This window comes from Cervus elaphus, chromosome 9 (assembly GCF_910594005.1).
Source record: "Cervus elaphus chromosome 9, mCerEla1.1, whole genome shotgun sequence".
In the NCBI taxonomy this organism is placed as follows: domain Eukaryota; kingdom Metazoa; phylum Chordata; class Mammalia; order Artiodactyla; family Cervidae; genus Cervus; species Cervus elaphus.
In genome coordinates this window covers 58,511,913-58,525,166 of record NC_057823.1, presented here as the reverse complement: position 1 = coordinate 58,525,166, position 13,254 = coordinate 58,511,913, and the positions used below count along the sequence as shown (strand labels likewise).

Below are 13,254 nucleotides of genomic sequence, written 5' to 3'. Positions count from 1 at the left end.
ATTAATACATTTCTCCTCTAGTTCAGACAACTGTTGTTTTATATATAATATTTTATGCTGTGTTTGATGCTATATATAAAATTTTGATCTACATAAAACAGTTTTTGTTTTATATATAATATTATGATGCTTCTGATGTTATTCAGACGACTGAATATCATCAGTCTTCTTTTGGTTAGTGTTCATATAGAATATCTTTTTTTATCCATTTACTTTTAACCTTCCATAGCTTTATTTTCTTTTTACATTTAATTGTGCCAAATTTTAAACCTATCTAAAAGTTAAAGTAATCAGCTAGTAAACACCCATATACCTATCACTGAGATTCATCAGTTATTAACATTTTGTTTCATTTGTGCTCTCTCTTTAAACATACATTTTAAAAAATTTATTTTGGAATAGTTTTAGCTTTATAGAAAATTTGCATCTAATGTATGGAATGGAGAAGGCCCCCCACTCCAGTACTCTTGCCTGGAAAATCCCATGGATGGAGGAGCCTGGTGGCTGCAGTCCATGGGGTCGCTAAGAGTTGGGCATGACTGAGCGACTTCACTTTCACTTTTCACTTTCATGCATTGGAGAAGGAAATGGCAACCCACTCCAGTGTTCTTGCCTGGAGAATCCCAGGGACAGAGGAGCCTGGTGGGCTGCCGTCTATGGGGTCGCACAGAGTTGGACATGACTGAAGCGACTCAGCAGCAGCAGTTGCAGCAATGTATGGAAAGTTCCAGTACACCCTTCATTAGTTTCCCCAATGTTAACATTTCATGTAACCTTGATTCAGTTGTTAAAGTAATATTGGCACTGCTAATAATAACTAATATTTATATAATATATTTAATATATAGTTATATATATATAATTAATAACCACTAATAACTAATATTTAGTTAATATTAGTAATATTAACTAAAAGCTTCACTAGGACTTTACCAGTTTTTCCACTAATGCCTTTTTGCTATTATAGGATCCTATCCATGATACCACCTTGCGCTTAGAATATACTTTTTAAAAATTTTGAGCCATTTGACAGTAAGTTGCAGAAACCGTGATAATTCATTTTTCAATACTTTAGCATGAACCCCTAAGAACTAGGACATTCTCCTGTATAAAACACAATATACACATATCTTGCCCAAGAAATGTAACATTGGACATATATTTTATATGCACAGTATAGTTTAGCAATATTAGGTAATAAGTATTCCTAATACATGAAGTAATAAAATTTCCAAAATACCTCATCAATAAATTTTTTTCAGGATCTATTCAGAGATTAAGCATTACATTTTGTGTTCATGTCTCTTGATCTCCTTCACACTACAGCAGTTTCTCAGCTTTTCTTTTTTAGTCTTTCATCTCAGTAAAATTTTTGATGGGACTCTATGCCAGTTGTTACTAAGTTTGCCTCACAATCTAGATTTGTCTGTTTTCTCCTGGTTGAATTCAGGTTTAAGTCTTGGGCAAGAGTACTACATGAGTGATATTTCCCATTGAATAATGTATTCATGATTGCTAGATTCATATATTGTTGGCATATTCCTATTACTGATGATGCTAAGTTTGATCATTGATTAAAGTAGCATCTTCAGATTTCTTAACTGAAAAAGTGATCTTTCCCTTTTATAATTAATAAATAGCCTATAAGGTGATATTTTAAAACTTATGTGAATATCCTGTTTGCTGGCAGACTTTGAGGAAATGGTAGCACTCATGGATAATTTTTCTGCCAGTAACTACACTGATAGGAGAGTTCTTAAAATTTTACGATTTTTTCTCCATTTATTAGGTATCATTCTTCTGTAAAGAAGAGATTTCCCCTTTGTTCCCAGTTTTTGTCTTTCTTCATTCTTACAAACCACTATGGACTGGTGGATTCTTTTTTCCTATGTGCCATAACCTATTACTATTGTGATGCTCTGACTGCCCGGCTTTTCCTGACTTATTACCCAATGGGAGCCCCTTCAAGCTAGTTCCTGTGTCCTTTTGCTGTCTCCTCATCAGTCTTGGAACATTTCTTTGCTTACTGGTACAACAAGAAGTTTCCAGCTCACCTTGTATTGTCCTGTCCCGAAGCAGGAATCAGTTTTTTTCTCCTAGGAGCCCTGCTTCATTTTAATGGAGAATGGTATTAAGAAATCAAGATCTGGGTGTTTTGTGTGCTCATTGCTCCTAAATTTTTTTTTAGGCCTTTCCAGTGGACAGAGCTAAGAAATATATGTATACATATTTTTAAAATCATAATTTTATCTAATGCTGCAATTCTTCCTTGCCTTCTCCCTGAAAATATTTGTATCTTCTCACAGAGTGAGAAATCTGGTTCCCAAGAATGTCAGTATATTTACTCATTTGGTCTGTTAATAATTTTAAAATTACCAATCCAGGGCTACTATGAATGACAAGTTTACTAAGTAGAGTTCAATATGGATTTTTTTGGAAAAAATTTGCAGTTCTTTATGTCCTTAAAATGTTTCACACTAAAACATATAGACAAAGTTCAAATGTTACCTGAATGAATTCCTTTTCATTTGTGGTTTTAATACAATCATTTGTTTCTCTTTTCATTCAATTTTATGCTTTGTTTTTTTCCCTTTTTATTTACTTTTTGAGTAATTAAAATACTTAACACTGTTCAAAAGTGAAAATTACATCCATTCAGAAATTTTTACTTTTTTGCACCACCTTCCCATATTCTGTAGCTAACCATTTCATTAGTTTCTAGATTATCTTTCCTGTGTTTCTTTATCCAAAAGCAAGCAAATATTTATTTTTATGTACTTTACTTCTTCTTTTCTTATTTAAAAGTAGACGTTATAATTGTTTTATACCTTGCTTTTTTAGCATTATTTTTTGATTACTATATATGTAAGTGTTTTTCTGTTTTAGTTCATGGAGGTCTCTTTCTTTCTTTGTCCTGCTCCTCCTCTTCCTTTGTCCCCTCTGTCCCTCCTCTTCTTTCCTTTGTGTTGTAGTGTTATAAAGGTGTACCCTAATTCATTCAGCTAGTCTCTTATGGATGGGCGTTTAGGTTGTTTATAAGTTTCTGATGTTTTATAGAATCTGTATAGAATTATATAGTGACAAACTGTGGATGTGTAGTTTTGTGTTTGTGGAAGTGTATCTTAATAAATTTATAGCAGTGAGCTTGTACATTCAAGAGTAAATGTATATATAGTTTTGTTAGCAGATAATCTGGGCAAAACACATTAGGCAGAGGGTACAGCGGGTGTGAAAGCTCGTAGGCAGGGGCATGCGATGTGTTCTAGGAATAGAAAAGAGGCCACATGAAGACCAGGCCTCGGGAGAACAAGTGACCTGTCCACATCCCGTACACCAGTGGCAGAGCTGAGTTAGAGTCCTGGCCTCCGTGTCTCCAGTCCGTTGCAGCACACGTATTAGACAAGGAATGCATGCATGAGAGACGAGAATGCGTTTGACCAGGGCCAGCAGTGTCAGGGCTGTTAGGTCAGAAGAGGGAAAAGTTTCTTGGATTCGAGTCAGATAAGACTTGGCAGATGAGGTGGGACATGAAGGGTGATGAGGATTGGAGTAGCAGCTAGGAGAGGTCAGAGCCGTGTTTCTAGCTTTTAGAACTATGTGTGGATGACTGCTTGGAGGTGAAAGTAAATGCATGGCTTGTTTGGGAGATGATGCCAGGAATGGAATGCTTATCTTGGCAGAATGTGGGAGAAATTGGAAATAGATAAGTTAGCAGTAAATTGGGCCTTATAATGATTCTTGGATTCTAGGTAGATACTCGAAGTTGATTTAATTACCTCAAGAATCATTGTAAATTTTTGAGATGGGAATAAGATGACATGTTCCTTCATGTCTTTTATAGTTTGTGGTAGTTGTGTCTGTTTTTCTCTTGAAAAATTCATTCACTTAGTCGTTCTAATGACTGTTTACTAGTTATCTGTGTGCCTGGTTCTCAATGTTAGCTGATACTTTGGTATGCTGTTTTCTCTTAGTTTCTTCACATTTGTCTTAGAGAATACTCAGTTGCCACCCAAGATTTCTAGCATCAATTAAGTTTTCTAATTGCTCACTGCTCTCCTTAGAACTTAATTGGTTTTAAGGTAGGGAGGAAAAACCCTGCACACTTGAAAAACAAACAGGATAGGACATGATCCTTGCTCCTAAGTAAGGGCTTGAGGAATGTGACAAAGGAGTACTTAATGTCTTTTCACTTTGGAGAAGTAAGTGGTAGTTTGTTGTATCCCTTGTTTTCCTTATACTGGAGTTAGGTCTAGAACTGTGCTGTCCAATCATGTATCTATAGAGGACTTGAAATGTGAGTAATCTGAATTGAGCCGCGAGGTAGAAGCCTAGAATACACTTCAGATTTCAAAGACTTACTGTGACAAAGAGAACATAGAATACCTCAATAACAATTTTCTTTTATGTTGATTATGTGCTGAAATAATATTTTGAATAAATTGGATTAAATATATTAATATCATTGATTTTGCTTTACTTTTTAAAAAACGGCTACCAGGAAATTTTAAATTGCATATATGACTTGCATTTTATTTCTGTTGGACAGCATGGTCTGTAGATAATGAGGTTTAGGTTAAACATTACTTCCTGTTGTCCCAGTCTTAGTGATGCTAAATTTTATAATTTCTTCAACCCTTCATTTTAAAGATACATTTTGATTTTGATCACTTGCAGAACTTTCCATTATAAAGGTATATATTTTTTAAATCACTTTCAGAATTTTTGTTGTAAAGATACATTAAAAAAAACAACAGCAACACTTTATAAAACTTTCCATTGTAAAGATACATTTTGAGTATTTCTCCAGAGTTAAGATCGGATTTCTTTTACAAATGCAAATCTGTAGAGTGATGATTTGGCATCTTGGGAATGTCCTATTCTCAATTTTTTGTCTCATGGTTTTATTACCCCAATCCTTTCCTGAATAAATTATGTTGGAGACTGTGAAAAATAGTGATTTTTTAATGCCAAAATATTACCAAACCAAACTTGGATTTGCTTGTCTGCTGTGCAGCAAAGCCAATTTACTGACACTGGGTGTGGTGAAGGGAAGTAAAGCATTTATTTGTGGGGTGCCAGGCAGGGTTAATGGGCTTCCCTGGTGGCTCAGATGCTACAGAATGTGTCTGCAGTGCAGGAGACCCAGGTTCGACCCCTGAGTCGGGAGGATCCCCTGGAGAAAAGATTGGCAACCCACTCCAGTATTCTTGCCTAGAGAATCCCATGGACAGAGGAGACTGGTGGGCTACAGTCCATGGGGTCACAAAGAGTCAGATGCGACCGAGTGATTAACACACAAGCAGGGGTAATGAATGGGCAGCTTGTGCTCAAAAGACTGCAACTCTCTGATGGCTTTTAAGTAAGAGTTTTTAAAGACAACATTTGGGGTGAGGGTTGTAGCTACTTCACTTTCCTCTGATTGGTTGATGGCGAAATAACAGGCTAATGTTTTGGGAATCTTAATCATCAGCTTCTCGTTCCAGCTAGTTTCAGGTTTCTGTGCTTATGGTTAGCAGATAATCACCATCTTCTACCAGGCTGGGGACGGTGTCGGGGGGGTGGCTTAGTTTCTGCAGAAAAACTCGAAGATATGCATCAGATTGTTAGGTATATCCTTTGAGGAGCTAAGACTCTGTTTTCTCACTGAACTGTTTGCTTTTCCTTTGTTTTTGCATTCCCTCACTTCCCTAATTAGTAATTGCCTTAGTCTACTTAGTGGGAAGGCCTTCGAGGCTAAAGGCATTTTCTGCAAATAAAGAACAGGGAACATGGAGGGATTTCTGTACCTGAGAGGCCCCTGCAATATCCTGCTCAATATCAGTCCCCCCTTTTCTTTGATACTCCTTAATCCTGAGGGGAAGAGGGGCTGAACAAGAAAAAAAAGGCTTTTTCATAGCGTGGTAAGTCATGAACTGAGCAAGGGAACTCTGTTTTAGGGGATTGGGTTTCAGCTATCATTTCTTTTCCGTAAATAGTTGTCATTCTTCTATAAAGAAGAACGTTCTTTTTTCTTCTTTCTCTTTTTCATTTATTTTTTAGGTGAAAGAGCTGTGTGGCATTTGGATTGGTCACTTTATTCGACAAATGCTGTGTGTGCTCAATCGCTCAGTCGTGTCCAACTCTTTGCAACCCCATGAACTGCAGCCCGCCAGGCTCCTCTGTCCATGGGGATTCTCCAGGCAAGAATATTGGAGTTGGTTGCCATGCCCTTCTCCAGGGAATCTTTCCAGCCCAGCGATCCGAGCCCAGATCTTCCACACTGTAGGCAGATTCTTTACCAACTGAGCCACCAGGGAAGCCCTGTACAACAGATGTTTGATGAGAGAAGCTGGGACAAATGAAATTTTAAAATATGGAATTAGCTTATGTTGCTCATTCTTCACAGGAATCTTATTCTAATGTTTCTGCAACACTAGTACTCACTTCTTAATTTCTGTTATTCTTATAACCTTGAATTTTCATAGATAGCACATTTATTCAGCAAATTATAGACTGCTTATTAATATCGTTTCAGACATGTGTTAAGCACTTGAAATAGAGTGGTGAGCAACGTGGCTGTCCTTCATGTAGGATTCATCCTTACAGTTAACAAGACAATGAGAGCCACCCGGACCTAGTGAATGAAGGTAGTCATGAAGCTATATCTGAAGGATCTGATTGGGAGGGATTACATAGGCTTTTGCTAACAACCATGTTCATGTAAATGCTTTGAAGTTCAGAACCCTAAACAGTCATTCTTCATGGTTCTGATGAGAAGAATGTACAGTGTAGTTGGCTCCTGGTGTCTTTCTAGTGTAACACTGAATTGTGATTGCAGACCTTTCCCCTCACTGTGCAATTTTCTTGAATTTTTCTTCTCTAGGAACATTTTTCTAGTGTTTCTGGTGTCCATGTCTCTGCAAGGTATGCTTCAGAGGCTCCTAAGACTCTGAAGATGGAGAGCAGTAGGGAGGCAATCACCAGCCAAGCCCTGCCTTGTTCACTAGATTCCATTTGGGCCATGTAGGGAAGAGGCAATACCATTCTCCTGCTGTAATCAAAGAAGTCCATGGAAGAGTAAGAGACTTCTAGAAATTGTGAAAATCCTTAGAGGCTTGGAACAACTTAGCATAGCTTAAACTTTAGAAAACCATCTTTTATGAGGTGGTTTCAAGCATGATCTCTGGGCTTAAATACTTTCTGTCTCTGGTCTCTGCCTCTGGGACTCGTGTCTTCTTGCTGAATTGGACCAGCAGCCTTGGGGATGATGATGATGAGAGGCCCCTCCCTATCGCTTCTCAGCTACAAGGCATGGCTGAAATCTGTAACCTCTGAGTCCCCTAAGGAAAGGACAAATGATGCTTAGCTAGATAAATGTTTGCTAGAGTTATCTCTTCAAGGGATTTTTCCACCAAAGAGAAGTTTTATTTTTATTTAACTTACACTATATCTTCAGCAGGATCTCCTTTCATGTTAGTAAGATGGCCTTGCCCACAGTTAGGTGTGTACCTGTCTTTAAAGAAATAAGATACCTGTCAGTTACACTGCTATGACCTCAGGTTCCAGAATATCAAGGCAACATTCTTTAGGTGTTTCATTTTGGATTGAACCTAAGTTTAGAATCAGTCAGCTTATTGTTGAAGGGAAAAAGGATATCCCAAGTGACAAGAAAATACCTATTAACTATGGATTGGTTTGGAAATTACTTCTCTAAGTTTCCTGAGGATGTTTCCTTTTTCAACACACATGCACCTCTGCTGCTTTCACTCATATCATCTGAAGATGAACAACATTTTATCTCCAACTTAAGGTAAGAAGTAGGGTGATTTTACCCCCAGCTTTCGCTATTTGGTTGGAATATCAAATCAATCTCTTCTTATAAGGAGCCAGGAAAAACAAAACTGGGCTCAGGAAGAAAGTAGCCTCTATCATTTCCCATGTGGACTTGAAAGGGGGGCAACTGACTAGTTCTTCCTGGCCTTGCTTGGCTGGTGAAAAGAGAAGAGCTGACTTGGATGAAAGGGTGTCTGTATATTCTTAACTTAAAATGATGAGCCCTGATCAAGTGAAACTTTATTTCTGGTGGCTGCCAGTAATTTCCACCCTTTTGAAATCAAAACTCAAGAGTCTTGACTTCAGTTAAGAGTTTGAAATAATCAAGGAGGCCTCAGTGGAAGGCAGAATAGATTCTTAGTGCTGCAAGTCTCAATAAGGAAGATGGTGACATGACCACCACCACCACCCCCTCCCGCCTCCAGTCAAAGCACCAGATGTGTGGGGACATGCGGTGGGGAGTGTTTAGCGGCCCGAAGCGGTGAAGGTTAGAGTGAGGGTGAGATGGGGAGAGGCTGCGTATGTCATCCAGCTCTTCACTCACTTATTAGCAGCTGGTAACGAGAATGACTGGAGTCAGCCTCCTGCCTTTCACCAGTTGAAGCCCTCTCTGCTTCTTTCCCTTTTGGAGACCAACCCTCTTGGTCTGCCTGGGACTGTCCATCCTGGGAAAACCCTTAGGCCAGGGCAAACTGGAATGATTAGTCCCCCTGATTGAATTTTGAGGTATTTGGGTAAGACATGTGACCACTGAGAAACTGCCCCAGGTCCGCTTCCTCTGTTACTAGTTTCTCAGAAAATGGTATATATGTGCAAGATCCTTAATTTAAATAATAACAGTAACTGCTATCTACTATATGCCAAGTACCTGGTGTTTAATCCTCAGCGCAACTATGTAAGTAGGATATTTTAAATCCAGTTTTATGCAAGAGGAGATCAGAGCTAAGGGCTGGGGCAGTTCGTGTTTTCCAAGGTCAAACAACTAGAATGCAGCTGAACCACATTTGACTTTAGTGTGTCTAAAACTAAGCTCTGTCCCCTTTGCACTAGTTGAAGAAGTTGCTGGACTTGATGGCAAATGGTTAGCTGCTCAGATTGAGAAGCTCTATGACCATCAGCTTTACCCACTGCTTCCAAACTCGTTCCTCTTAATGGTAGTATAAGATTCTACCTATAGAATATAGAGTAATATACAGAGTTACAAGCTGTGTGTGCATGTGATGTGATTAGTCATGACCAATTCTTTGCAAAACTTTGGACTGTGGCCCTCCAGGCTCCTCAGTCCATGGGATTCTCCAGGCAAGAATATTGGAGGGGATTGCCATGCCCTCCTCCAGAGGATCTCCCTGACCCAGAATCTGAACCCATGTCTCCTGTGTCTTTTGCATTAGCTGGCGGGTTCTTTACCTGCTGAGCCATTTTGTGTGTGTGTGTGTGTGTGTGTGTGTGTGTGTCTGTGTGTGTGTGTGTGTGTGTGTGTGCTCAGTCACATCCAACTCTTTGTGACTCTATGGACGTGTGTGTGTGTGTGTGTGTGTGCGCTCAGTCACATCCAACTCTTTGTGACTCTATGGACCATAGCCCATTAGGCTCCTCTGTCCACGGGACTCTCTAGGCAAGAATACTGGAGTGGGTTGCCATGTCCTCCTCCAGGGGATCTTCCCTACCCAGGGATCTAACCCTTGTCTCCTGTGTCTCTTCCATTGGCAGGTGGGTTCTTTACCACTAGCGCCACCTAGGAAGCCCCCACTTAGCCACTGGGGAAACCCAAATTCTGTGTAGTTCAGTTCAGTTCAGTTGCTCAGTTATGTCTGACTCTTTGTGACCCCATGGACTGCAGCATGCTAGGCCTCCCTGTCCATCACCAACTCCCGGAGTTTACTCAAACTTATGTCCATTGAGTCAGTGATCAGTGATGCCATCCAACCACCTCATCCTCTGTTGTCCTCTTCTCCTCCCGTCATCAGTCTTTCCCAGCATCAGGGTCTTTTCAAATGAGTCAGTTCTTTGCATCAGGTGGCCAAAGTATTGGAGTTTCAGCTTCAGCATCAGTCCTTCCAATGAATATTCAGGACTGATTTCCTTCAGGATGGGCTGGTTGGATCTCCTTGCAGTCCAAGGGACTCTCAAGAGTCTTCTCCAATACCACAGTTCAAAAGCATCAATTTTTTGGCCCTCAACTTTCTTCACAGTCCAACTCTCACATCCATACATGACTACTGGAAAAACCATAGCTTTGACTAGATGGACATTTGTTGGCAAAGTAATGTCTCTGCTTTTTAATATGCTGTCTAGGTTGGTCATAACTTTTTTTCCAAGGAGTAAGTGTCTTTTAATTTCATGGCTGCAGTCACCGTCTGCAGTGATTTTGGAGCCCCCCAAAATAAAGTCTGTCACTGTTTCCACTGTTTCCCCATCTATTTGCCTTGAAGTGATGGGACTAGATGCCATGATCTTAGTTTTCTGAATGTTGAATCTTAAGCCAACTTTTTCACTTTAGTCGTGTCCAAAATCTGTGCAGGAAGCTACAATAACTACTTTAGTTTGATACCTGTAGCAGCCCCTGAATAACTATTTAATTTTTAAAGGAACTACGAAGTAACTGGCACATAGCAGATGCTCAGTTAAGGGTAGCTATGCTTCTTATTTTAATTTTGACACATGAGCTATTATATTGAACTGAAATGTTTTAGCTAATGCATTTCAATTCAAACATAAAAATGGCCAAAGATTCATAATATCCAAGGAAAGAAAATAATACAGTTCTTGAGTTCAAAATTAAGCAAAAACATATACACAAAAACCAACTTTTTTTTCCCCCACCAAGGAAAAGCTGTCTCAGTTATTTGATTTGGAATAGAGAAGAGGCTTCCTTGCCATAATGAGGTGTTACACGTATAATGCTGAGATAGAAGCAGAAAATTCTCTTCTAGGGCTCCAAGCTACAAGTACATTTCTGGGGAAAATCTAATCTAGGGGCTCAGCTTTAAGAAATTCCTTTACTAAAATCATTGGAAACTCTTAGTGTAATAATGGAAGTCCCAACTTGTAGGGATCACATTAAGAGGTAACTGCACTGGGTTGTGTGGAGGCATGTAAGAAGCTTTTAGGTTACTCTTAATAAAATCTTGATGTTTTTATGTAATCAGTTCACACCTGAGAGTTGTGCCTTTACTAGAGGATGAAACACAGTTATGGTCACATAATTTATAGTCCTCAATTTGAGGAGGACTCATATAACAGATATAACTTGTTGAAGGTAAAAGAGGACAGTGAAAAGGCTGGTTTATAACTCAACATTCAAAAAACTAAGATCATGGCATCCAGTCCCATCACTTTAGGGCAAACAGAAGGGGAAAAAGTAGAAGCAGTGATGGATTTTCTTTTCTTCAGCTCCAAAATCACTGGACAGTGACTGCAGCCATGAAATTAAAAGACACTTACTCCTTTGGAAGGAAAGTTATGACAAACCTAGACAGCATGTTAAAAAGCAGAGACATTACTTTGCCAACAAAGGTCCGTCTAGTCAAAGCTATGGTTTTTCCAGTAGTCATGTACAGATGCGAGAGTTGGACCATAAAGAAGGCTGAAGGCTGAAGAACTGATGTTTTTGAACTGTGATATTGGAGAAGACTCTTGAGAATCCCTTGGATTGCAAGGAGATTAAACCAGTCAATCCTAAAGGAAATCAGTCCTGAATATTCATTGGAAGGACTGATGCTGAAGCTGAAGCTCCAATACTTTGGCCACCTGATGTGAAAAGCCAACTCATTGGAAAAGACCCTGACACTGAGAAAGACTGAAGGCAGGAGGAGAAGGGGATTACAGGATGAGATGGTTAAATAGCATCACTGACTCAATGGACATGAAATTTAAGCAAACTCTGGGAGATAGTGAAGGACAGGGAAACCTGGCATGCTGTAGTCCATGGGGTTGCAAAGAGTTGGACACGACTGAGCAACTGAACAACAATAACAATATATAACAGAAGAGATATGTGAATTCAGTTTTATGCAATTCAACAAATGTTGTGTACCCACTAGGTTTCAAGGAGTGTGCTAGAGCCTGGGGATACAGGGAGAAAGCACAGGTGCCCCCTGACCTCAGGGAGTTCACATGGAAGCAGAGGAGATAAGATACACATAGAGGTAGTTTTTCTAGGACCAGTCTGAAGTCTTCATAGGGCCTTAGTCTGCTCAGACTTTCATAACAAAATACCACAGACTGGGTAGCTCACAGAACAGATACTTTTCACAGTTCCGGAGGCTGGAAGTCTGAAATCAGGGTGCCAGCATGGTTGTGTCCTGGTTTGCAGTCTTCTCATTGTGTTTTTACATGGCCTTTCCTCTCTTATGAGCCAATAGTCCTAATGGACCAGGATCCCACCTCTATTCCTCAAACAACCTTAATTGTCTCCTCAAAACCCTGTCTCAAAATGTCACATTGGAGGCTAGCTAGGTCTTCAACATATGAATTGGGGGGGATATAATTCAGTCTATAACAATAGGCCCTAACCCACATCATAATGGATATATTAAAATGTACCCATACCAAATGTTATACCCATTATTATTATTTTGCTGCATAGTAAGGGAAAGAATTTTTATAATTCTGCTTTTGAAATTATTGGGCTGTGAATAATTTATGATTGGCTGCTACTGCTTAGCAGTCAGTCATTCTTGGAATTTTTTTTATTTTACAAAATTAGAAAATCATCAATTGTTTTCAAATGTAATGAAATAACGTCTGAATTCCAAATTTGACCTTAATGAGATAGATACGATACTAGATTTTTATGTTTAATTGAGCATTAACTAATTTATATTTTGCAGTTTTTATATTTTGTAGCCAATATATTTTTCCAGGTCTCAAATACTTCTGTAGGCTCTTGTAAAGCTTGCTAGGCCAAATGCCTTGTCTGTAATATCAAATGGACGAAAGGGTGGGGATGTCTCTTAGCTCTGCTTCACACTCCTAGGTAGGTCACTCCTAACTTTCTTTGCTCTTCCAAACTCTGGTGTGGCATTCCCAGCTGTTGTGTCTCACTGGTACTATGTCCTGGCTGTGTTTCAAGCACCCTTGTCCCTTCCACCCTATCTCATAGTTTGTTGTCCTTGCCATCTCTGTTACATTGACATCACCATCTACCTTGTAGGAGACTCAGAAGTCATTGCAGTGATCTTCAGTCTCCCAAGTCCCCCTGTTTCAGGTTGCAAGCTGTTATCAGGATGACTACATGGGATTTGCCTGGAAACTTTGAATACCGATTTCTATGCCTCATCCCTGCAGTCCTGTGTAGTGGTCTTGGGGCTTGGGTATAATAGGGCTTGGGAATTTTTTTTTAACAAGCTAATGTGCTGTCAGGTTTGAGAAGGTGTGGACTTGGGCAGTATTGGTGGAATGAAACAAGAGATGTGGATCTTCATAACAAGAACAATGTTC

General features: G+C 39.4%; 1 protein-coding gene across 2 annotated transcripts in view; it reads left to right on the top strand.

The window, feature by feature from the left end:
- The first annotated feature begins 584 nt into the window (after positions 1–584).
- PLAC8L1 (PLAC8 like 1) overlaps positions 585–13,254 on the top strand; it is a 29,604-nt gene continuing 16,934 nt past the window's right edge. The window contains exons 1-2 of one of the 2 annotated variants that reach the window (XM_043913138.1): positions 585–5,900; positions 6,040–7,789. In XM_043913138.1, the coding sequence (XP_043769073.1) occupies positions 7,665–7,789 (125 nt within the window). In that variant the 5' untranslated portion in view covers positions 585–5,900; positions 6,040–7,664. Of the gene's footprint in view, positions 7,790–13,254 lie in introns of both variants that reach the window. The other variant, XM_043913137.1, reaches the window with a different exon arrangement.